The sequence below is a fragment of the Halichoerus grypus genome, chromosome X (assembly GCF_964656455.1).
Source record: "Halichoerus grypus chromosome X, mHalGry1.hap1.1, whole genome shotgun sequence".
In the NCBI taxonomy this organism is placed as follows: Eukaryota; Metazoa; Chordata; class Mammalia; order Carnivora; family Phocidae; genus Halichoerus; species Halichoerus grypus.
The window spans coordinates 45,962,198-45,988,286 of record NC_135727.1 but is presented as its reverse complement, the minus strand read 5'-3'; the positions used below and the strand labels follow the sequence as shown (position 1 = coordinate 45,988,286).

At 42.3% G+C, this 26,089-nt stretch overlaps 2 protein-coding genes across 13 annotated transcripts in view; both read left to right on the top strand.

The window, feature by feature from the left end:
• The window catches only part of ARMCX5 (armadillo repeat containing X-linked 5), a 105,432-nt gene that overhangs the window by 33,802 nt on the left and 45,541 nt on the right, over positions 1 to 26,089 (top strand). The window contains exon 5 of one of the 11 annotated variants that reach the window (XR_013444600.1): positions 21,935 to 22,230. The exons of the other annotated variants lie outside the window; for them this stretch is intronic. The gene's annotated coding sequence lies outside the window, so the exon portion shown is untranslated. The remainder of the gene's footprint in view (positions 1 to 21,934; positions 22,231 to 26,089) is intronic. 11 annotated transcript variants of the gene reach the window in all.
• GPRASP1 (G protein-coupled receptor associated sorting protein 1) lies at positions 1,670 to 9,027 on the top strand. Of its 2 annotated transcripts, none has more exons than XM_078064194.1 (6): positions 1,670 to 2,173; positions 2,776 to 2,840; positions 3,376 to 3,454; positions 3,595 to 3,696; positions 3,789 to 3,867; positions 4,180 to 9,027. In XM_078064194.1, the coding sequence occupies exon 6, from the start codon at positions 4,503 to 4,505 to the stop codon at positions 8,676 to 8,678; it is 4,176 nt and encodes a 1,391-aa protein (XP_077920320.1). In that variant the 5' UTR covers positions 1,670 to 2,173; positions 2,776 to 2,840; positions 3,376 to 3,454; positions 3,595 to 3,696; positions 3,789 to 3,867; positions 4,180 to 4,502; the 3' UTR covers positions 8,679 to 9,027. The 2 variants fall into 2 exon arrangements, with proteins under 2 accessions (XP_077920320.1, XP_035939939.1); XM_036084046.2 differs by having other exon boundaries at positions 2,751 to 2,840.

Sequence of the window (26,089 nt, the reverse complement as noted above, 5' to 3'; positions counted from 1 at the left end):
TCATCTCCAGATGGTTTTTTATCACCTAAATATTGCATAGTTATAACAAATGTTTAAAAACAAATAAAAGCTGAAATGAAAATATATGAAAATTCATGGTAAAATTATAGTTCCCTTTTCATCCTCAAAACCATCATTGATTTTCAGCAAATGGGGACTTTGTCCAAGATGAACCTCAAAGGCCATTGCAAAAGTCTCTTTTCTTTAGAAAACAGAGACAGGGGATTGCTGGAGAAGGTGGTTATAGGGGTAAGAGATGAGCCCCCGGAATTGATCTTCCCAGGGGTTGAAGGCCAAGTAAAGTAAGTCAAGGAGGATAGACTTTCAAGTCAAGATGGTGAGTAAATTTAGTTCCTACTGCTGCTGTAACACATTACCACATTCTTGGCGACTCAAAATAACACAAGTGTATTAGCTTACAGCCCTGGATGTTGGGAATACAAAAAGGACCTCATTGGTCTGAAATGAAGGTGATGGTCAGGCTTCAATTCTCTGAGGGATCCTAGGGAGAATCTGCTTTTCTTGCCTATTCCAGCTTCTGGAAGCTGCCTGCATTCCTTGGGCCCTGGCTTTGTTTCATCTTCAAAGCCAGCAATGGCCTATCCAGTCTTTCTCATGCTACTTTGATGTGACACTGACTCTCCTGCCTACTTCTTCCACATTTGAAGTACTTTTGTAATTACATTGGCCAGGAAGAGACCCAGTATATTTTTATTTTGAATTCAGCTGATGAGCAATCTTAATTCGATCAGCAATCTTACTTCTCCTTTGCCCTGTAACATCACATATTTACAGGTTCTGGAGAATAGGATGTGGACATGATTGAGGGACCTTTATTCAGCCTATCACAGTGAAAGTGGCATTTAATTGGGTTTAAAATGGGCACCAGCAGGTTGGTGCTCAACCACAGTCGTGTTTAAACACTTTGCTCTGTTTGCCCCATGGAGCACAGAAAGGAAGGGCTCAAGACTAGAGGAAGGATGTAGGGGTAAAGGAATCAGAGGATTCAAAAACCACCAGGTGCTGTCTTGGGAAGTAGGTACATGATGGGGTCTTCCTCCAAAGAATGTCTGGGGAAACTAGACAGGTATGTATGGCAAGTGGCTGAGATCCAAGCTGGTTCCACTCCCTGCCACATTTCCACACGGCCAAAGATCATGAGAGCTTGGATGTGACTGCAAGAGAAGACTTGATAGGGCAGTTGAAGAAGAGCCATGACCAGCCCGACCCCTGGCCAATGGGGACAACAGACAGGAAATATCCTAGGACCCAGTGTGGGTCGTGCCTGGCGAAAAAAGGCCCTATGTGGGCAACTGTGGGGACTGCGAAATGGCAAAAGCATGTTGCCAGTTTGAATGGGGGGGAAACAGCAGTGTGGCAGAAAGAATGGAGGCAGAGCAGTGGTTGGTTTTCTCGGGGTAGGGGTGTAGGTCTGCCTTCCTTTAGAAAAGGCGCAGTGGTGAGGCCTCCGTGGGGGCCCCCTCCCACCTTCCTCCCTTCAGTGGCCCCGCGAAGCAGTGAAGGAAGAACGTGGGACGGCCACCCACCCCAGAACCTCCGGGGCAGTGTGGCCCTAGGTCGCCTTTCCCCTCGCAGCCTGCTGTCCTGACAGGCCCTGGCCCACCGGCCTCTGGTTAGGATGGTGGACAGAATGGGGGAGAGGGAGGTGGACAGACACTGAACAGTCGGGGGACTCTCACACACCGAGGGGCGGCTGATATCCATCCGCTGCTGCCGGCAGCGCACCTTCCCCGCCCCGCCGCCCCCGACCTCTGGATCCTAGCCCCCACCGCCAACCCTCGCGGGGTCCCATGGATTGCAGGGCCAGCAATGAGGGGGTGGTCGCCGCGGAGGTCCGCAGAGGCGCGCTGCTGTGAGCCCGCCCCTTAGGCTGGGGCTCCTCCCGGCCCCGCCCCCTCTGGGTCGGAACTAGGGTGGGCCGGGGAGGGGGCGTCGAGCCCATTCGTGCCGTATCCCTCCGCCCCCCTTCCCGACACCCTCGCCGCGAGCGTTTCGTGCCGCATCCTGCGCAGCCCCTGCCCAGTTTGGTGCAGCGGCGCGGGGGGCGGGACGCCTCTTTGCGATTCTGGCCGCACGCAAGGCGGTGGGAATCCGAGTGAGGAGCGCCGAGAGGAGGGGGGAGGCCAACGACCTGCACCTTGAGCCTGTGAAGGCAAGTGGGGGTGTCGTGGGGAAGGCGGGGGGACCCCCACTGTCGCCCGGCTTCCAGCCTTCCCGGACCCCAGACCCTGGCAGCCTGGCCAGGAGGAGGCGACCGGGTCCCTGAGCTGGTCCCTCAGAGAGGTGCGCAGCGCCGCGGGACCCCTGGCGAGGAGAGGCGGCGATTGGCGCGGGCCGGGCCCAGGGCACCGGGGCTGGCCGGAGAGGCTCCCTCGGATCCTCTGGAGGCGAACTGCGCCCGCCACTCCGCGGCCAGCTTTCCAGGCGCCCGCGACCCGCCGTCGACGGTGCCTGTGCGGGGAGAGAGCTGTGGGGGGAGGCTGCTGCGGCAGAAATGGCGGAGTGGGAGCTGGGGTGGGGGGCGCCCAGGGAGGCCGCCGGGGCGGGGGGCGGGGAGGGGGGGGGAAGATGGCGTCCGAGCTCTGTGCCCAGCTGGCGGGGAGCGGGTGGCCGGTGGCGTCGGTTACTCCGGGCCCTGATTCTGGAAAGGGGCCTGTTGGGTCCCGGGCCCTGGGCGCTGTCCTTTCCCACAGGTGCCTGGTTGATGCCAAAGTCTTCTCTCTGCGCAGTAGCTCTGGCGGTTTCCTCCCGCAGGGTGTATCTGTAGAGGAGAGGCTTGAGAAAAAGGAGGAGCAGGACAATGGCCTGGATTTCTGGAGGTGTGTGGGGCTGGGGGGGATGGGCAGCAGCCATTGAGTGGAAAGCTGAATTGGGGTGGGGTGACCAGGAAGATGTCAGGTCAGGCGTCCAGGAATACCTTCTAAAATTCCCCTTTGTATTAGTTTTCTAAGGACTTCCCTTGCCTTCCTCACCACTGAAAATTCGTGGTAGGAAAAGATGGGCTAGGAGGTGAGGGTGAGACACAAGTCATAATTACAAGGGTCACTGCACATACTGTGTTCTGGAATATGCTGTGTATTTTCCCCCATTTCTGTAGTACAGCACAAAGGAGTGTGAACACCTAGTGGTGAATCCTTATAATTGGAGAAGGGAATAATGGGAAGAGGTCATGTGAAGAGTTGTTATCCAGTACCGTGAAACAGAAGGCCTAAATTAAATGAGAATATTCTATCAACAGGACCCTAAATGTTCGAAGATAATATGGATACTCTTCTCTTTGGTGTTGGTCAGTCCACCAAGCACTCAGTTGCTACCATTATTTCCTGAATGTTTTGCCTTTGTGTCTGTCCATAGACCTGCTTTAAGGCTGCTCACTTCTGTAAGGAAGGAGAGAGGAGGAGACTGGTTCAAATCTCTGGAGGTTGGTGTGAAGGTGGGTAAATCACAGGAGTACTATAGAGTAAGATCATGGCAAGTGTCTTTGATCCACGTGGGTTCTGGGAACTTCTCCACCTCTCCTGCTTGCTGCCAGATTTGCACACTGCCACAGCATCCCTTGTCCATTTCCTGCAGGAGATACTAGGAATACTGGGGTAGGTGTGGATTGGCTCTGAAGGGAAGAAGACCTGAGAGCAGGGATAAGGAGACAGGAAACAGACAAATGGAATTCTTATGGTAAGAGAGATATTTGCATCAGAGGTCAGCGTACCCTCTTATCTATCTAGCAGTCAGGCTCCATTCTCTCCTTTATTTTTACTTATTCCTAGGACAGCCTCCAGGCTGCTTTAGGGTTTGACAACACTGGAATCAAGGAAAGGAGGGGGAAATCACACCACATCTGTATAGGTTGGTATGAGAGTGGGTACAACTTTGGATGGGGAAGTGGAAATCAACACTGGCCCAAGAGTGATTATGGTACTCTGGGGCTCCTAAACCTCTCCCATTGCCAACACTTACCAGTTTCATACCTGTTTTGTATCAGGCAAAGTAATGTGGCAAATTCTGGGGTAAAACATGGGTGAAATGAGGGTGACAGAAGACTTTCTAACTAGTCCAACTGTCCCACTAAACATTCAAAGTCCAGTCTCTGTGTGAATCTCTGCATGGAGCAACACAATTAGAAGAGATTCAAAGCCCCATGTCATTCTCTTTCCTTAGATCCACCTCCAGTGGCAGCTCTGGTGGTGTTGGAATTGCTGCTGACCACCACCCTCAACAGGTCTGCACCCACCCAGGAACATCCATCGTCCCCCAGCTTGGTTGGGCCTCTTCTGCACTTTGTCTGTGATACTGACCGAGGCTAGGCTTCGGAAGGAGGTTGATTGACTGATGGACTAGTGATTGACTCTAACATTTGTTTCCAGCTCTACCACCTGAATCACTGAAAGATCAGAGTGTGAAGATACAAAACTGAGAGGTCTGTGGTAGAGGCTGAGACTGGGGTAGGGTTACTTAACTGGGCCTCCTCTGTAACTTATACCATGACTGGGGCTGAGATTGAACCTGCTGCCCAGGCAAAGCCTGAAAAGAAGGCTGGAGAAGAGGTTGGGGGTGGGGCTGAAAGAGAGAATGAAGTCCTGTTGGTGGTCAGACCCAAGGTTAGGACCCAGGCACAGGTAATGCCTGGGGCAAGGCCTAAATCTGATGCCATGGCAGTAGGTGGTGCAAGGCCCAAAGCTGAACCCATGGCAGTAGGTGTGGTGCATCCTAAGAATGAGGCCAAAGCAATCCCTGGGTCAGGGCCCACAGATAAAGCCCATTCATGGGCCCAGACTGAGTTTGATGGTAAAGCAATGTTGAAGACAGAGGCAGTGTCCCAGACCAATACCATAGCCTGGCCACTGGTTAGTACTGAGTCTGGGTCAGCTGCTAAATCTAAGATCTTATCTATGGATAGGGAACTGATCAGTCAGGACACTGAGTCCTTTTCTGGCACCAGGGTCAAATTCCAATCAGGAAAACGGCCTTTGTTTGGGTCAGAGGAGAAGAGCAATGTGGGGTCCTGGTGGTGCCCCAGGCCTATGTCCAAACAAGAGATCCCTCAGAAGTGTGATTTCAGATGGGTGGACAGATCCTCTCTGAGTTCCTGGTTCTGGAGTGGAGAAGAGGTCAGTACAAAGTTTCATCCTAGAGGCAGGGTAAAGGCCAGTGCCAGATCCAGGCACATAGCCAGAGAAGAGGCCATGTCTAGGCCCAACATCAATCGGGAGTTTTACATTTTGTCTAGTTCTGGCTCTGAGGATGAATCTATTAAGACATCCTGGCTCTGGGCCAGAGAAAAGACTAATATGTGGTCCAGGCCCAAGGAAGAGACCAATAACAGGTCCAGGTTTAGGTCCAAGAAAGAAGTTTCTGAGTCCAGTTCTGGATCTGAATGTGAAGGCAATGTGAAGTCCTGGTTCTGGGCTAGAGAGGAGGCCAAATCCAGGTCCAAACCCAGAGCCAGGAAAGGGGCCAATGTCAGGGCCAGGCACAGGGCCAGGCAAGAAGCTTCCATTGATTTTGTGTCTGGATCTATAGATGTAGTCAAAAAAGAGTCCTGGTTCTGGCCTGGAGAAAAGGCTAATAACTTGTCAAGACCCAAGTCCAAGAAAGAGGCCAGGGCCAGAATAACGGCAAAGGAAAAGGTGACAACTAAGCCCAGAGTCAGGGCCAAGCAAGAAGCCAAGTCCGAGGAGGAGTTCCTCATTGGGAACTGGTTCTGGGCTACAGAAGAGTCCAGTGTAGTTGGTGGGGCCAGTGTCAAGTACAGTTCTCAAGTGGAGGATGAGTCCATTGTTGGCAGTTGGTTCTGGACTGAAGAAGAAGCCAGTATAAGGACTGATGCCAGCAGTAAATCCAGACCAAGGACTGAGGAAGAGTCTATTGGTAATTCCATGCTTGGGTCTGGGGAAAAGACCAGTATGGAAACTGGGGCTGAGGCTACCTCTAAATCTATGGTAGCATATGATAAAGAAAAGGTCATTGCTGGTTCCTGCTTCTGGGCTAGTGAAGAAACCAGCCTAGAGGCTGAGGAAGAGACCATTTTTGGGCCCTGGTTTTGGGTCAGTGATGAGGCCAGTGTAGAAGCTGATGTTAGAGCCAGCTGTGCATCCACGCCAAGGTCTGAGGAAGAAGAGGTCATTGGTCCCTGGTTCTGGGATAGAAAAGAGGTCGATACAGAGGATGAGTTTGGAGAAAACACCAGTCCAGAAGATGAAGAAGAGACAATATTCGGGTCCTGGTTTTGGGCTGGAAACCAGGCCCAGAATGATTCTGGGGTTAAAGTCAGCTGTGACACCATGCCAGGAGCTGAGGAGGAACCCGTTATTGGGTCATGGTTCTGGGATGGAGTAGAAGCTTGTGTGGGGACTGAGGTCAGCAACAAGTCTAGCCTGAAAGACAAGGAAGAGGATATTCTATCATCTTGGTTTGGGACCACAGAAGTCAGTAAGAAGTATGGAGCTGGTGCCAGATGCAAATTTATGACAGGGGATGAAGAGACCAACAATGATTCTTGCTTCTGGGATGACGATCCCTGCATGTATACTGCCAATGGAGGCAGCTGGAAGTCTAGGCCAGAGGAGGAACAGGACACTGTTGAGTCATCATTCTGGTCCAGAAAATACGCAAGCCCAGAGACCATTATAGGGCCCTGGTTATGGGCTACAGAAGAGGTCAGTATAGATGATGGGACTGGAGAAGAGGCCAAGCCGCTGGTGGAGGAGGAGACCATGATCACATCCTGGTTCTGGAAAGATGAAACCATAAGGGAGGCTACAGATAGAGAGGAATCCAGGCCAGATGCTGAGGAAGAGGACATTATTGGTTCTTGGTTCTGGACTGGAGAAGAGGACAGGCTCAAGACAGCAGCTGAGGCTAGAGAAGAGGACAGACTGGCAGCTGAGGAGGAAGCTATTGTTGGGGCTTGGTTCTGGGCCAGGGAAGAGATCATTAGGAAGGAGGCTGGCTTTTGCAACAAATCCAGTCCAGAGGCTGAAGAGGAGGAAGCCACTGTTGGGTCTTGGTTCTGGGCAGAAGAAGAGGCCAGCTTGGAGGCAGGAGCCAGTTTTGAGTCCATGCCAGTGACTGAGGAAGAGGAAATCATTGTTGGGTCCTGGTTTTGGGCTGAAGAAGAATACAGTGTAGAGATTGGGCCCCAGGCAGTAGAACAGAGCAGATCAAGCACTGAAGAAGAAACCATTTTTGGATCCTGGTTCTGTGTTGCAAAAGAAGTCAGTGTAGAAGCAGAGAAAAGCTGTGCATCCAAGCCAGAGGATGATGAAGAGATCATTGTTGAGCCCTGGTTCTGGTCTGGGGAGAAGGACGTTAACGAGACTGGAACTGTTGTTACCTGTGAGTCCAGGCCAGAAAATGAGGAAGGGACAGTTGTTGGGTCCTGGTTTGGAGCTAAAGATGAGGCCAATAACAGGACTGGGTATGGGACCAACTGTGAGACCAGGACAGTAGCTGAGGAGGATGAGGCCATAGTGGGGTCCTGGTTCTGGGCAGGAGATGAGGCCCATTTTGAATCCAATCCTAGGCCTGTGTTCAGGGCCATTCGCAGGTCTGAGTGTTCATTTGAGCAGGAGCCTGATGCCTCACGCAGGCCCCAGAGCTGGGAAGAGGTCACTATTCAATTCAAGCCTGGTCCATGGGGTAGGGTTGGCTTCCCATCTCCATTCCCCTTTAGATTTCCAAAAGAGGCAGCATCTCTGTTCTCTGAAATGTTTGGAGGAAAGCCCAAGCACATGGAACTTAACTCAGAAGGGGAAGAGCAGGAATCTTTGCTTCAGCCTGATCAGCCTGAACCTGAGTTCCCATTTCAGTATGATCCATCCTACAGGTCAGTCAGGGAAATTCGGGAGCATCTTAGAACCCGAGAGAGTGCAGAGCCTGAGAGTTGGTCCTGCAGCTGCATACAATGTGAGCTTAAAATTGGTTCTGAAGAGTTTGAAGAACTCCTTTTATTAATGGACAAAATCCGAGATCCTTTTGTTCATGAAATATCTAAAATTGCAATGGGTATGAGAAGTGCTTCTCAATTTACCCGAGATTTCATTCGGGATTCAGGTGTTGTCTCACTTATTGAAACCTTGCTCAATTATCCTTCCTCCCGGGTTAGGACAAGTTTTTTGGAAAATATGATTCGTCTGGCTCCACCTTATCCAAATCTAAACATGATTCAGACATATGTATGTCAAGTGTGTGAAGAAACCCTTGCTTACAGCTTAGATTCCCCTGAACAGCTATCTGGAATAAGGATGGTTAGACATCTCACTACAACTACTGACTACCACACACTGGTTGCCAAGTATATGTCTGGATTTCTCTCCTTGTTAGCCATGGGCAATACCAAAACAAGGTTTCATGTTCTGAAAATGCTAATGAATTTGTCTGAAAATCCTGTCATGACAAAAGAACTACTCAGTGCTGAAGCAGTGTCAGAATTTATGAGCCTTTTTAACAGGAAAGAGACAAATGACAATATTCAAGTTGTTCTAGCAATGTTTGAGAATATTGGTAACAATATAAAAAGGGAGTCAGTGTTGTTCACTGATGATGATTTCAGTCTTGAGTCACTTATTTCTGCATTCCATGAAGTTGAGGAATTTGCTAAGGAACTGCAAGGCAAAACAGATGGTCAAAAGGACCCTGAGGCAGACCGAGAAAATTAGTATGATTAATCACTTGCCTTTGTCCTTATGTTCCTAAGTTAACAATTCCTTGAATAATGTTTTGAATTACATAGTTGATTCTGTGTTGTAATGTATATCTTTATTGCCAACACTGACTTTGCCCAACTGTGTGTGAGCTGATTCTTCTGATGCCAAATGAATATTAGAACTGAAAGCACATTTGTTGATATTTGTGTTTTTGTCCAGATTGTGACACTTAGTATTTAAGTTAAAGTGAACTGAACCATCAAAAGTAAGCCAGCTACCCTTCTGATTGTTGTTCTAGTGTATTGAGGTCTATTTGAGTCTTGTTTGTGTTTTCAATAAAGTTGTGTTAAAGTTGTCAGAAGTCACCCTTCTCCTTGAACTTAAAATATAGGTGCAAAGTTAACACAGGAACGCATGCAGGTAATTAATGCATAAATAATATGCTCCTTGAAAAAGCTTATTCTAATAACTTTAAATGCAAGGGTTACCATGGACTGCTACTCAGGGCATGCCTCAGAGAAAAAGGACCCAATTAAGTTGGGCTCTGGAATATTTGAAAAAGTTTGGGTGGTGTGAAGAAAAGCATGGAGTTGGAAAAGGTGTTTTCCATGGGAGTGAGTTATCCAGTCAGCCTGGAGTGGTTAAGGGACATAGAGGATGAGGTAAGTTTTGAAGAGCTGAGAAGTTGCATTTTGCAGCTCAAAGTATGGGTGTTTCTTTGATACTGCCTAAATGTTAAAAGAATAAGACAAGAAAGTAGACACAATAAACTGAGTCAGGAAAACCATTTCTTCAGGGTGGTGCCCATGGAAAGTGTTATGGTAACACCATACAGCCACTAAAAGTGATGATGTATAGATTTTTAAATTGAATAAGAAAGGCTCTGATGGTTTATTTGGTGAAATAGAAAAGACTGGTATCATACGTGGAAAGTATAACTCCATTATAAAAATAAATGTGTGTGAGTGGACCAAATTTATGCAAGCTTATATTTGATTATGGAAAAATCTGTAATATAAAACATATCAAGGGAATAAATAATTTTAAGAGAGTACAATTTAAAAAAGACTGGCTTGCCAAATAAAAATACATAAAGGGATTTTAAAATTTCCAAAAAGTTCCTGAATCATACTAGAGGTTTTTCACATTCAAAAAGGTAATATATATTCAGACAGGAGTGAAAGGCATACAGTTGTTTTGGGTGGGGGGTAGGGGATGAAGGGGAGTGCAGGTTAGGAAATATACAAAATTTTATTATTTTCAGGAAAATAAACAGACATGGTGACGCTGTTTTTTTTTGTTTTTTTTTTGTTTTTTTGCTTGTTTGGGAATGCAGTGTTTTGTTCTTTTCCTACCCGATTCTGGTATTCAAGGTTTATGGAAGTAGGGCAAAGTGGCAGTTTTGCCTGCCTTCACAAACCACAAGCATTAACAGGGATCATCCTGGTAGTGGACACTGGAGTTAGAATGCTTGTTTTGCTCATCGATATTTTTCAAGGTAGACTGTGTGTGTGTGTGTGTGTGTTTTAATATGTCGCCCGAGTATCATACAGAATAATAAAAATCAGTTCGTCTCCAAACTCTTCATCGAGTATTCCTCACCAGCCCTGTGTCCTAACAGAGCAAGGCCCAGGTCTAGCACTAGGGCTGGAAGCTCTGGCTCCAAATCCAGCTTTCCTTCAGCTCTATCTTCACCAGGACAGGAGCTTCAGGTTCTTCTAGCAAGCGTCTCAACCTCAGGGGCAGAAGATTCTACCATCCGTGCGGCAGGGCTGCGGCAGGCAAGCTGACTGCGCGGTCACGTGAGGCTGGTGGTGGCTCACGTGACCACGCTCTCACTTGGGCAAACACAGAGGTGTGCAGCACGGAAAAGGGGCAGGAAGGACATACACCTGACGAGTGACAGACTGCCGTGGGAGGAGTGGTAGGACGTTGTGGTGGGTGGGTGGGGGTCTCTCCATGCTGCACTAACCTGGAAACGAATTTCTTGGGCGATCAGAATTACAGCATTTGTTGGTAGAGGGCACAGCCCCTCGGCCTGTTGCCAGCGTCTTAGCCGGGGTCAGTCTTTTGCCCAGGAGCTCAAGAGGCAGGAAGTCATCCTGCGGGAGGAAGACGTGAGAGAAGCAGCGGTTGCTGTTGGAGGAGGTGGGTGCGGGGCCGGGAAATGGCATCGGTGGGAGGTGGTGGCTGAGACTAGGTGCGGGTGCAGGGAGTGCCTCGGACTCTCCTGCTCTCTGCTCTCTCCTGCCTTCTGAACACCCCTCCCCCACTCCCAGCCTTCCCGCCCCGCTCTGAGTGATTCTGTTTGTGGGTGTGGGAGGGGGACACACGGAGGGAGTTGGCTTCGGGGGCCCAGAGAGGGGAAACGGTGAAGTGACAATTTCTGCACACCAGTGGCGTTTTTTCTGAAAAGGCAGGGATGGGAACTGATAGGATCTATGACCGACATTACCGCTCCCTTCCTCTCACCTAGTTGGCACTCACTCTTTGCTCTCTGTCATTCAAATGGTGGGGATGGCTAAGCTCAATATTGGGGGCGAGTTGGGGTGGGGGATGAGGGGGGAACAAGAGTGACTTACTCCAAGGCTCCAGCGGCCTGGAGATGCAAGAGACGAATTAACCTCAATCCCGCCAGCTCTAGGGAAGGTGAGAGGCAACACACTTAAGAGAAAGGAACCTAGATGCTTTGGGCCCTTCACATAGGATTTCTCATTGGTATAACAGCAAGCTTCTCAACTCCCAAGAGGATCCCTGGATCTCATCCCAGGCAGCATCATTCTGGGGGTCTGCCCTGGATATGAGGTTCTGAAAGAGCCTAGTCCCATTGTACCCCCCTGACAACTCCCTCCCATATAAGGATACAAGGGTCACTACTCTACCTGCTCTATCTGAGGTCCCTCCCTTTTCAGTCTTGAGCCTTAAAGGAAGGTCTTTCTAGGAACCATCTGCAGAAACCGGTTTATGGATGGTCTCACAGGTTCCCCTCTGTGGGCCTTAGCTCTTTTCCTTGTTTTTGTTTTCTGTTCAAAGCTTTAGACTTGGTGATTTACAGCGATCCTTTGTGGCACTGCCTTATTTATGTTAATCCCTTTTGGTCAGAGTCCAGAACTGTGAAATAGCCACAGGATGCCAGAGGTTTTTTTTTTTTTTAGGAAAATATATTTAGGAAAAATAAATTTTACTAATCCCATTAATCTATTTATTTGCATATTTTACAGACTTGAAGCCAGTCAGTACATAGAGATCTTTCTCATTTTTTCCATCTGAATAACACTCCCTTGTGTCACTACCATAATTTGTTCAATCACTCTACATGTGGACATTTATTTCCAATATTTTACTGTTATTATTAATGCTGGACAGATAACCTCATGCAAATGTATTTTTGTATGGTTAGAGGTCTATCTTCAGGGTGGATTCCTAGAAGTGGGGATGGTGGATCCTAGAAGTGGGGATGGATGATATGCATGTGCAGTGTAGTTTTATTAGCTATTCTCAAATATCCCTCTAAAGGGGTGTTACACATTTTCACACCCACCAGCAATGGATGAGAGTGCCTGTTTCGCTACAGCCTTGTCAATCAACTTCTTATTATCATTTTGATACTTGTAGACTATCTAGTGATATCTCCTCTCTCATTCCTAATGTTAGTAATTGGGTCTTCCCTTTTGTTTTCTTTATCCTTCTGGCTAATAAATTACCAGAATCCCACCAAGGGCCAACTGTACAAGCAGACCTTTCTAAGGCTAGCAAATTCAGGTCTGTTATGTTAACTCTTCTACACATTGGTGAATGGTGTTAGAATAATTACCTAGGCATTTGGGAAAACAAAGTTAGACCCCAATACACATGAGCAAATTCCAGGAAAATTAGGTATCTTAAATATTTTAAAAGGAATGGGTGGATGAAGAGAAAGAAACACTCATTTATCTAGAATGAATTGGGGCTTGTGTTTTGTAGAGGAAAATGGATCCTTTCCACATAATACCAGTACCATTCATTAAATAATCTGCCCCTACTCCAACAATTTCTAATGTCTCCTTTGTAGTGCATGGAATTGGTTTTATATATGTTTCTGAGGTAAATACTGTCTGGTGTTAGAAATATACAGGATTGCTTATTGCAGTTTATAATAAGCATTGTGGGTTATCTAAAATGTCATATCCACAATTCACATATGTGATCAGACTCTCCAGTTAATTTTATCATTTTATCTTATCTTTTTTTATCATTATGTTATGTTAAACACCATACATTACATCATTAGTTTTTGATGTAGTGTTCCATGATTCATTGTTTGCGTAGAACACCCAGTGCTCCATGCAGAACGTGCCCTCTTTAATACCCATCACCAGGCTAACCCATCCCCCCACCCCCCTCCCCTCTAGAACCCTCAGTTTGTTTCTCAGAGTCCACAGTCTCTCATGGTTCGTCTCCGCCTCCGATTCCCCCCTTCATTCCTCCCTTCCTGCTATCTTCTTCTTCTTTTTTTTTTTTTAACTCATTTTATCTTATCTTTAATATAATAGCATTATATTGACTGGGGCTGAGAGGTACTGAAATTCTCATATAACTCCTTTGAAACTCTTAGAATTTCAAAATGGAAAGTGTATTGGCCAGGTCAAAGAATATGTCTCTGTGTTGCCAAAGCCAGCTTGTTGTCTTTCATGAAGACTTTCATGATGGTGCTCATTACCTAGATGATATTTTAAAGAACCCACAATATCTGTACCTCAACCATACCAGCTCAGAAGCTGAATTTCCTCATACAAAAAAAAAAATAGCATCCATTTATATAGGGTGAGCTCATAATTAACAAAATTACAAGGCTTATATAGAATCCAGAGTGTCAGTTTACTAATTTGTACAGGGAAATAGCAATATCAAAGGAAATAAAATAATATTATCCATTGGATTCTCTTACTGTATGTACACCTATAGGAAATTAATATCAAAATCAGGTCAATTAAATTGAATTTAAAAGTAAATACTTTTCATATACATTTAAATGTGTAAAAGTTTGTTATAAGGTTGGAAGGTAAGATTACTTTTATTTTAAATTTTTCAAAAATTTTTCCACTTTTATTGAGATATAATTGACAACATTGTGCAAGTTTAAGGTATACAGTGTGATTATATACATATATATTGTGAAGTGATTACCACAAATAGGTTAGTTAACATCCATCACCTCCCGTAGTTATCGTGCGTGTGTGTGTTAAGAGCATTTAAGATCTACTCTCTTAGCAAATTTCAATTTACCATACGGTATTGTTAACTCCAGTCATCAGGGTGTACATTAGATACCCAGGACTAACTCATTACTGCAAGTTTTTACCCTTTGAACTCCATCTCCCCATTTCTCCCACCTACCTGGCAACCACCTGTCTATTTTCTGTTTCTGTGAGTTTGACTTTTTTTAGATTCCACATATAAGTGAGAACATATGGTATTTGTCTTTCTCTGATTTATTTCACTTAGCATAATGCCCTCAAGGTCCATCCATGTAGTCTCAAATGGCAGGATTTCTTTCTTTCTCATGGCTGAATAATATTGCATTTTATATGTATAACATTTTCTTTATTCATTTATCCTTTGGTGCATAATTAGGTAGTTTCCATGTCTTGGCTATTGTGTAGTTTCCATGTCTTGGCTATTGTGAACAATACTACAAAGGAACATGGGGGTGCAGGTATCTTTTTGAGATAGTGATTTCATTTCCTTAGAATATATACCCAGCAGTTGGATTGTTGGGTCGTATGGTAGTTCTATTTTTAATTTTTTGAAAAGCCTCCACACAGTTTTCCATAGTGACTGTTCCAATTTACATTCCCACCAACAGTGCAGAGGAGTTTCCTTTTCTTCACATTCTTGGCAACAGGTGTTATCTCTTGCTTTTTGATAATAGCCATTCTAACAGGTGTGAAGTGAGATCTCATTGTGGTTTTGATTTGCGTTTCCCTGATTAGTGATGTTGAGCATCTTTTCAAGGACCTGATAGCCATTTGTATATCTTCTGAGGAAAACAGTCTATTCAGGTCCTTTGCCCATTTTAAAATCAAATTGATGATGATGATGATGATGATGATGATGATGATGATGATTACTATTCAGTTGTATGATTTCCTTATATATTTTTGATATTAAACTCTTTTCAGATATATGGTTTGCAAATATTTTCTCCCATTCTGTAGGTTGCCTTTTCATTTTGTTGATCATTTATTTTGCTGTGCAGAAGCTTTTTAGTTTGATGTAGTCCTACTTGTTTATTTTTGCTTTTGTTCCTTGTGACTTCAGCATCATATAAAAAAAAAAAGTTGCGAAGACCAATGTCAAGGAGCTTTTTTCCCCTCTGTTTTCTTCTAGGAGGAAGTATCAGGTATGACATTTAAGTCTTTAATCAATTTTGAGTCAATTTTTGTGAATGATGTAAGATAGGGGTCAACCTTCATTCATTTGCATGGGAATATCCAGTTTTCCCAGCACAGTTTATTGAAGAGAATGTCGTTTCACCATTGAGTATTCTTGGCACTCTTGTCAAATATTAGTTTACAATGTATTTGTGAGATTATTTCTGGGCTCTCAGTTCTGTTCCATTTTTCTATCTGTATGATTTTATGCTAGTACCTTAGTGTTTTGATTATATATCTTTTTTTCTTTCTTTCTTTCTTTCTTTCTTTCTTTCTTTCTTTCTTTCTTTTTTTAAATTTTTTATTGTTATGTTAATCCCCATACATTACATCATTAGTTTTAGATATAGTGTTCCATGATTCATTGTTTGTGCATAACACCTAGTGCTCCATGCAGAACGTGCCCTCCTCAATACCCATCACCAGGCTAACCCATCCTCCCACCCCCCTCCCCTCTAGAACCCTCAGTTTGTTTTTCAGAGTCCATATGATTATATATCTTTGTAATAAAGTTTGAAATCAAGAAGTGTGATGTCTCCAGTTTTGTTCTTCTTTCTCAAGATTGCTTGGGCTATGTGAAGTCATCTGTGGTTTCACACAAATTTTAGGATTTTTTTTTTCTATTTCTGTTAAAATTCCAGTGGAACTTTGATAGGGATTACTTTTAATCTATAGATCACTTTGGGTAGTATTGACATTTTAATAATACTAATTATTCTGATCAATGAACACAGAACATTTTTCTATTTGTTTCTTCTTCAATTTCTCTTACCAATATCTTCTAGTCTTCGGTGTACAGATCTTTCACCTCCTGAAATTTATCCCTAAGTATTTTATTGTTATTGATGCTATTGTAATTTTAGATTGTTTTCTTTATTTCTTTTTCAGATAGTTTGTTGTAGTATATAGAAGCACAACTGATTTTTCAGTGTTGATTGTATATTCTAAAACTACTGAATTTTTCCAACAGCTTTTGGTTGAGTCTTTAGGATATTTTTATTTTTATTTTTATTTTTTCTAATTAGGCTCCATGCTGGGGCCCAAACTCACAACACTGAGATCAAGACCTGAGCTGAGATCAAGAGTTGGACGCTTAACCAACAGAGCCACCCAGGCACCCCAGGATTTCTTAAATATAAGGTTATTTTATGTGCAAACACAGATAATTGTACTTATTCCTTTCCAATTTAGGTGCCTTTTCTTTCTTTTTTTTAAATTGACACACACTGTTACTTACATTAGTTTCAGGTGTACAACATAATGATTCAACACCTCTATATGTTATGCTATGCTCGCAAGTACAGCTACCATTTGTCACCATACAAAGCTATTACAATACCATTGACCATATTTCCTATTCTGTACATTTTATCCTTGTGACTTATTCAGTCCACAACTGGAAGCCTGTACCTCAAACTCCCCTTTACCCATTTCCCCCCTTCCCCTCTGGCAACCATCAGTTTGTATTTATGGGTCTGTTTCTGCTTTTTGTTTGTTTATTCATTCACTTTTAGATTCCATATATAAGCAAAGTCATATGCTATTTGTCTTTGTCTGACTTACTATACTTAGCATAATACCATGTAGGTCCATCCATGTTGTTGCAAATGTCAAGATCTCATTTTTTATGGCTGAGTAGTATTCCATTGTGTGTGTGTGTGTGTGTGTGTGTGTGTGTGTGTGTGTGTGTGTGTGTTATCCATTCATCTACTGATGGATATTCGGGTTGCTTCCATATCTTGGCTATTGTAAATAATGCTGCAATAAACATAGGGGTGCATATATCTTTTTAAGTTAGTGTTTTTGTTTTCTTTGGGGAAATGCCCAGTAGTGGAATTACTGGATCATATGGTAGTTCTATTTTTAATTTCATGAGAAACCTCCATACTGTTTTCAACAGTGGCTGCACCAATTTACATCCCACCAACAATGAACAAGGGTTCCTTTTTCTCCACATCTTCACCAGCATTTGTTATTTCTTATCTATTTGATTCTAGTCATTTTGACAGGTGTAAGGTGATATCTCATTGTGGTTTTGATTTGCTTTTCTCTCATGATTAGTGATGGTAAACATCTTTTCATATGTCTGTTTGCCATATGCATGTCTTCTTTGGAAAATGTGTATTCAGGTCCTCTGCTCATTTTTTTAATTGGATTATTTGGTGTTTTGGTGTTGAGTTGTAGAAGTTCTTTATATATTTTGGATATTAACCCCTTATTGGATATAACATTTGTAAATATCTTCTCCCATTCAGTAGGTTGTGTTTTTGTTTTGTTGATGGTTTCCTTCACTGTGCAAAAGCTTTTTATCTTGGTTGTCCCAGTAGTTTATTTTTACTTTTATTTCCCTTGCTTGAGGAGACAGATCTTGAAAAAATGCTGGTAAGGCCAATATCAAAGGAATTACTGCCTATGTTTTCTTTTAGGAGTTTTATGTTTTCAATCTCATATTTAGGTCTTTAATCTATTTTGAGGTTATTTTTGTGAATGGTGTAAGAAAGTGGTCCAGTTTCATTTATTTGCATGTAGCTTCCCAGTTTTTCCAGAACCATTTATTACGGAGACTGTCTTTTCCCCATTGTATATTTTTGCCTTTTTTTGTTATAGATTAATTGACCATATAAGCATGAGTTTATTTCTGGGCTCTCTATTGTGTTCCATTGATTTATGTGTCTGTTTTTGTGCCAGTACCATACTATTTTGATTACTACAACTTTGTAGTATATCTTGAAATCTGTGACTGTGATACCTCCAGTTTCATTCATCTTTCTTAAGATTGCCTTGGGTATTTGGAGTCTTATGTGGTTCCATACAAATTTTAGTATTACTTGTTCTAGTTCTGTGAAAAATGCAGTTGGTATTTTGATAGGGATTGCACTGAATCTGCAGATTGCTTTGGTTAGTATAGACATTTTAACAATATTAATTATTCCAATCCATGAGCATGGAATAATTTTCCATTTGTTTGTGCCATCTTTAATTTCTTTCATCAGTATTTTACTGTTTTCAGAGTACAGGTCTTTCACCTTCCTGGTTAAGTTTATTCCTAAGTATTTTATTTTATTATTTTTTTGGTGCAATTGTAAATGGAATTGTTTTCTTAATTTCTCTTTCTGCTACTTTGTTATTAGTGTATAGAAATGTAGCCATTATGTGTGTATTAATTTTGTAACCTATGACTTTACTGAATTCATTTATTACTTCTAATAGTTTTTTTTGGTGGAGTCTTTAGAGCTTTCCATGTATAGTATCATGTCATCTGCAAGTAGTGACAGTTTTATTTCCTCTTTACCAATTTAGACACCTTTTATTTCTTTTTCTTTTGTGCTTGCTGTGGCTAGTATTTTCAGTACTATGTTGAATTAAAGTGGTGAAGGTGCACATCCTTGTCTTGTTACCTGGTGTTAGAGGGAAAGCCCTTACTTAGTTTTTCACCATTGAGTATGATGTTAGCTGTGGGTCTGTCATATATGGCCTTTATTATGTTGAGATATGTCCCTTCTAAATCTAGTTTGTTGAGAGTTTTTATCATGAATGGATGTGGAATTTTGTGAAATGCTTTTTATGCATCTATTGGGATGATCATATGATTTTTATTCTTCCTTTTTAATATGGTGTATCACATTGATTTGCAAATATTGATCCAACCTTGCATCCCCAGAATAAATCCCACTTGGTTGTGGTGAGTGATCCTTTTATTTATTTATTTATTTATTTATTTATTTATTTTTATTTATTTTTTTGAGAGAGAGAGAGTGATAGAGAGAGCATGAATGGGATGGGGGAGTGGCAGAGGGAGAGAGAATCCCAAGCAGGCTCTACACCCAGCATGGAGCCTGATGCGGGGCTCGATCTCATGACCCTGAGATCATGACCTGAGCCAAAATCAAGAGTCAGATGCTTAACCGACTGAGCCACCCAGGTGCCCCAGTGGATGTTCCTTTTAATGTAATGGTAAATATGGTTTCCTCATATTTTGTTGAGGATTTTTTATGGATACCTTTCTTGCCTGTTTTCTCTGGTTGGGACTTGCAGTGCTTTGTTGAATAGAACTAGTGAAAGTGGGCACCCTTGTCTTATTCCTGATTCTAGAGGAAAAGCTTTCAGTTTTTCACCATTTTGTATAATGTTAGCTATGAGCTACTTATATATGGTCTTTACTGTACCCAGTTCCTTGATAATTTATCATGAAAAGCTGTTGAATTTTTTCAAATGTTGTTTTCTTCATCTACTGAAATTATATGATTTTTATCCTTCATTCTGTTAAGGTGCTGTATCTCATTGATTTGCATATGGCGAACCATCCTTTCACCTCAGGGTTAAATCCCACTTGATTGTGGTGTATGATTTTTTTAGATGTGCTGTTGAATTCGATTTGCTAATATTTTGTTGAGACTATTTGCATGTATATTCATCAGGGATATTGGTCTGTAATTTATTTTCTTGTAGTGTTCTTCTCTGGCTTTGGTATGAAGTTGATGCTAGCCTCATAAAATGAGCTTGGGAGTGTTCCCTTCCCCAAGTTTTTGAGGGGGGCATTAATTCTTCCTTAAACATTTTGTAAATTCACTGGTGAATTCATCTGGTACTGGGCTCCCCTTGGTTGAGAGGTGTTTGACTACTGATTCAGTCTCCTTGCTCATTATTGATTTGTTCAGATGTTCTATTTCTTCATGATTCAGTCTTAGTAAGTTGTATGTTTGTAGGAATTATGCGTTTCTTCTAAGTCACCCAATTTGTTGGCTTATAATTATTCATAGTGATCTCTTATGGTCCTTTGTATATCTGTGGTATTACTTGTAATGTCTCTTCTTTCACTTATACTTTTATTTATTGAGTCCACTCTCTTTTTTTTCTTGGTTAGTCTAGCCAAAGGTTTGTCAGTTTTGTTCGTCTTTCAAAAAAACCCAATTCTTAGTCTTGTTGATATTTTCTATTGTTTTCCTTTTCTTCATTTCATATATTTCTGCTTAATTTTTTAATTATTTACTTCTTTCAGCTAATTTGGGGCTTAGTTTGTTCTTCTTTTTCTAGTTCTGTGAGATCTGTTAGGTTGTTTACTTGAGATCTTTCTTTTTTCTTAAAATAGGCATTTATAGCTATAAATCCTACTCTTAGAAATACTTTTGTTGCATCCCATAAGTTTTGGTATGTTGTTCTTCTATTTTCATTGATTCAAAGTTTTTTTAATTTCTTTTTTGATTTCTTTGATTCATTTGTTATTCAGGAGTGTGTTTAATGTCCATGTGTTTGTGCATTTTCCAATTATCCTTCTGTTGTTGATTTCTAGTTTCATGCCGTCATTGTAGAAAAAAGAGTATTGGTATAATTTCAATCATTTCGGATTTGTTAAGACTTCTTTTGTAGTCTAACATATGATCTGTTCTGGAGAATGTTCCATGTCCACTTGTAAAGGATGTGTATTTTGCTGCTGTTGAATAGAATGTTCTTTATATGTCTGTTAGGCACATTTTGTCTTATAGTGCTGTCAAATCTGCTTTTTGCTTATTGATTTTCTGTTTAGATGATATATCCATAATTAAGAGTGTGGTATTAATGTCATCTACTATTATTGTATCGCTTCTCCTTTGAGTTCTGTTAGCATTTGCTTTATGTATTTAGGTGCTCCAATGTTAGGTGCATAAATATTTACACCTGTTACATCTTCTCTATTAATTGACCACTTCATATAATGATTATATTCGTCTCTTGTGACTACTTTTAACTTAAAGCTTATTTTGTCTTATACAGGCATCTCCTGCTGTCCAAAAGTTGGTGTTATGCCACTTCACTTATATACAAAAGACCTACATTAGTAAAGTAACAGATTTTTTTCATAAAAGTGAAAATCCCCTTCAGGTTTCTTTCCATTAGTGAAAACAGATACTAATGTAGCTCTTTCATAAAAGCAAAATGGCTAGCACAAAAATAGACACATAGATCAATGGAACAGACTAGACAACACTGAAATAAACCCACAATTATATACTCAATTAATCTTTGACAAAGGAGGAAAGAATATGCAATGGGAAAAAAAAGTCTCTTTAAACAAATTGTGTTGGGAAGAATGGACAGCAACAAAGACAAAAGAATGAAATTGTACCACTTTCTTACATCATACACAAATATAAACTCAATATAAACTCAAAATGGATAATAGACCTAAATGTGAGACAAGAAACCATTACAATCCTGGAAGAGAGCTCAGGCATAATTCCTCTGACATTGGCTATAGCAATATTTTTCTAGCTGTCTCCTGAGTCAAGGGAAATAAAAGTAAAAATAAATTATTGGGACTGCATTGAAATAAAAAACTTCTGTACATGAAGGAAACAATCAACAAAACTAAAAGAGCAACCTACTGAATGGGAGAAGATATTGGCAAATAACATATCCAATAAAGGGTTAGTATCCAAAATATATAACTAATTTATACAACTGAACAACCAAAACCCAAATAATCCAATTTAAAAAGGGGCAGAAAACGTGAACAGACATTTCTGCAAAGAAGACATCCAGATGGCCAACAGACACATGAAAAAAATGCTCAACATCACTCATCATCAGAGAAATGCAAATCAAAACTACAATGAAATATCACCTCATACCAGTTAGAATGGCTAAAATTAAAAACACAAGAAACAACAGGTATTGGTGATGATGTGGAGAAAAAGGAACCCTCTTGCACTGTTGGTGGGAATGCACACTGGTGCAGACACTGTGGAAAACATAAGGAGGTTCTTCAAAAAGTTAAAAATAGAACCTCCCTCTGATCTAGTAATTGTACTATTGGGTAATTACCCCAGAATATACCCCAAAGTGATACATGCACCCCTATTTTTATTTTATTTCAAGATTTTATTCCAGAGAGAGAGCAGGGGGAGGAGCAGAGGGAGAGGGACAAGCCGACTCTGCACTGAGTGTGGAGCCAGACGTGGGGCTCAGTCTCAGGACCCTGAAATCATGACCTAAGCCGAAACCAAGAGTCAGATGCTTAACCAATTGAGCCACTCATGCGCCCTGCATTCCTGTGTTTATACCTGCATTATTTGCAATAGCCGAAGTGTGGAAGTATAGACTGTGGCCCCATCTGACTAGGGAGAACACAAAGAAACCTCACCCAACCTCAGACTGAAGGACAGATTTGCTGGGTATTGTATCTTGTTTGAATTTTTTTTCCTCCAGTATTTTGAATATCTCTTTGTATTCTCTCTTGGCCTGCAAGGTTTTTGTGGCAAAATCCAGATAGCTTTATGGTCTAATGTATGTAATGAGCTGCTTTTCTCTTCATGCTTTCAAATTCTTTGTCTTTAACTTTTGACAATTTAATTATAATGTGTCTTGGTGTACCCCTTTTCATGTTCATCCTGTGTAATTTGGGGCCTCATGAGTCTGGATGTCCATTTCTCTCCCCAAGTTTGGGAAGTGTTCAGCCATTATTTTTTTACATACACTTTATGTCCCTTTCTCTTCTCCTCCTGGGATTCCCATAATCCCAGGTATATTGTTTCACTTTAAGGTGTTTCTTAAGTCCTATATGCTTTCTTCACTCTTTTTCATTCTTTATTTTTGCTCCTCTGACTGGATAATTTCAAATGACAAGTCCTAGAGTTCATTAATTCTTCTGATCTGTCAAGTCTATTGTTGAAGCTCTGTATCAATTCAGCCATTATGTATTCTTCAGCTATAGGATTTGTTTGATTTTTTTAATGGTTTCTATTTCTCTGAATTTCTTAATTTTTTTGTATATTGTTTTTCCAATTTTGTTTAGTTGCCCATTTGTGTTCTCTTTTAGTTCACTGAACTTCTTTAAGAGAATTATTCTGAATTATTTGTCTGTCAGTTTTTAGATCTCCATTTCTTTGGGGTCAGTTATTGGAGGATTTGTTTCCTTCGGTGGTGTCATCTTTACCTCATTCTTCATGATTCTTTTATCTTTATGTTGGTATCTGTGTAATTGAAGAAGTACTCTCCTCTTCTAGCCTTTACAGATTCAATTTAGCCAGGGAAGATGTTTGTCAGTCAGCCTATTTTGGGGTTCTGACTATATCATGTGTAGTTTTCATGAGCAGACAGGGCTTGCTATCAGGTCCTCTAGTTGGACAGGTTAATTTCCCATGCTCTGAAGTTGGTGGAATGGTGGCCAGTGGCTGTGCTCCATGGTCAGTTGAGCCTGCTCACTGGGCTCCATGTTCACACAGGGATCCTGTCAGGGCTCCCTGGTTTGGCATGCCTGGTAGCTAGGTTCCATGGTCAGGTGGGCCCAGAGCCTGGGCTTTGGCCTTCATGATTAGAGCAGGTTTCAGGTTGTGCTCTACAATCAGGAAGAGCTGCAGGCTTTGCCTTGTAGTTGGCTAGAGCCATTGGATAGTCTATCCAATTGGGCATGCTACTGGCTATGCTCCGCTGTTGGGTTAGGTAGCTGCCAGGACCCCTAGTCTGGTGTAGTCACCAGCTATACTCTGTAGTTGAATGAGACTGTAGGTTGTGCTCTGAGGCTGGATGAGGTTTCTTTGTGTTCTCCCTAGTCAGGTGGGGCCACAGTCTATACTTTGTGATTGGGAAGAATTGGTGGTTAGTCTCCTTATCTGGGTGAGGCAGCACTCTGTGTTCACCAACTGGGCAGTGCCGTTGGCTGGACATCATGACTGAGCAGGGTTGCTACCCAAGCATCATGGTTGGGTGAAGCTGCAAGATCTGCTTCACAGTTAGGTGGGGCTGTTAGTTGTACTACCTGCTGAGGTACTGCCTTTAGGCTGAGCACTGAGGCTGCCCAAGGTTGTATTGAGGTTCCCTCATCAGAATGGGGAGGCAGAGGCTATTCTCTGCAGTTGAGCAGAGTTACTTGCTTGGCTTCTTGCCCAAGCAGGGCCAAAGGATGTGGTCCACAGTTGCCCAGGACCTCTGGCCAGACTTTCTGATTGGGCAAAGCTGGAGGCTCCACCTAACAGTTTAGCGGGGAAGTAGCCTTGACTTTCAGCCTGGGTGAGGTCATAAACTATTCCATGGTTGTATGACATCATAGTTTGGGCTCTTTTGTCAAGAGGGGCCATATGCTATGCTATGCTATTTGTTTAATTTGTATGTGTTTTATTTGCAATTAGACAAGGATATTGGCTTGGCTTCCTGCATAGTTGGGGTTGTAGACTGTGCTCTGAGGTTGCCTGGAATTGCTGTCTGGGCTCCCAGCTCAGGAGAGGCTGGAGGCTATGCTCCACATTTGGGCAGGGCTGCGGACTTATTTCCCTGCCTGAGTGTGCCATAGGATGGGCTCCACAGTTGCCTGTGGTCTTTAGCCAGGCTCCCTGGTTAAGCAGGGCTGGAAGATGTGATCAGCAGTTGGACAAGGTTGCTGGCTTGCCACCCTCTTCAGGCAAAGTCATAAGATGGACCCCATGGGAAAGCCTGTTGGCTGAAGACTCAAACCAGGTAGAACTGCCAACTGAGCTCCCTGGCCACTTGGGTCCACTGGCTTGGTTCTGTAGATGGCTGGGCTCTCTGCATGGGAGCCACTGCCAATATGAAAACAGTCTGCTATGATCCACACACTGGTTGCTATGAGCCTCACCCCCTTTTCCTCTCTAGCAGATTCCCTGTGGTCTACCCTCACTGGTTTCCTCAGTGATCCCCATGAAGTAAGACTGAATTGAGACTTGGATGATTCTGGAAATCATCCAAGAATGCTTGGAAGCTGGACGTCCACCTTGAGCCCTCCTTTTCCCACTGGAATAACCATACATCCAGGGGAACCCTCTCAGGGTACTCTGCTGGCCTGGAGGAGAGGCAATGCAGTGAAAGTGAAACTGCTCCTCTAACCCTTTTAATGTGCTTTTTCCGTTTTTGTAGTCCATGAAAATACCTCAGCCTCACCCCCAAATTCTGGAATATCCAGAAGTGTCTTGTCTCTGGATAGTTGCTAGTTAGTCTTTCTGTGATGGGGGGGACTGAATCTGGGGTCAACCTGTTCCTCCATCTTGCTGTCATTCTTGTATGATCATTCTTGAATGATGCTACCCAAAGTGCCAGTCTGAAATGGAAAAAAAAAAAAAAGAATTTGTGCCAAAACTTGAATGGACTATATGAAAGCACACATTATTTTTGTAGCAAAAATTTCTTGATGAAAGTAGCTATGAGCACATTTCCATTTTGATTAAAGCTGTCTTTGCAGACTGGTAACATAACTTACCACCTATGGAAAAACAGCCCATATATTTACTGTATTAGGAGCTTTGCCATGGAATATTTCATTATGAGGTATTTGGACAAAAATCTGATTCCTTCAGAAGAAAGAAAGCAAGTAACTCCATTTAGAAGTCCACTGGCTCTGATATTCTTAATTTATCAGTTAGAAAGCTTGTTACCAATATATGGAATAAAGTAAAGAATTTAAATATATAAGTCATGAAAATACATGCTCATTGCAGAAACAGCAAATAAAGGTAACATTTTCTTTTCTTTTCTTTTTAATTTTTATTCAATCTTTTATTTAAATTCCAATTAGTTAACATACAGTGTAATATTAGTTTCAGGTATAGAATTTAGTGATTCATCACTTACATACAACACCCAGTGCTCATCACAAATGCCCTCCTTAATACCCATCACATATTTAACCCACCCCACCCACCCACCTCCCCTCCAGTAACCTTGATTTGTTCACTATAGTTAAGAGTCTATTTCCTGGTTTGCCTCCCGCTATGTTCATCAGTTTTGTTTCTTAAATTCCACATATGAGTGAAATCATATGGTATTTGGCTTTCACTGACTGACTTATTTCACTTAGCCTAATACTCTCTAGTTCCTTCCATGTCATTGTAAATGGCAAGATTTCATTCTTTTTTTTGGCTGAGTAACGTTCCATTGTATATATACACCACATCTTTTTTTATCCATTCATCAGTTGATGGACATGTGGGCTCTTTTCATAGTTTGGCTATTGTTCATAATGTTGCTATAAATGTTGGGGTGCATGTGCCCCTTCAAATCTGTATATTTTGTATTCTTTAGGTA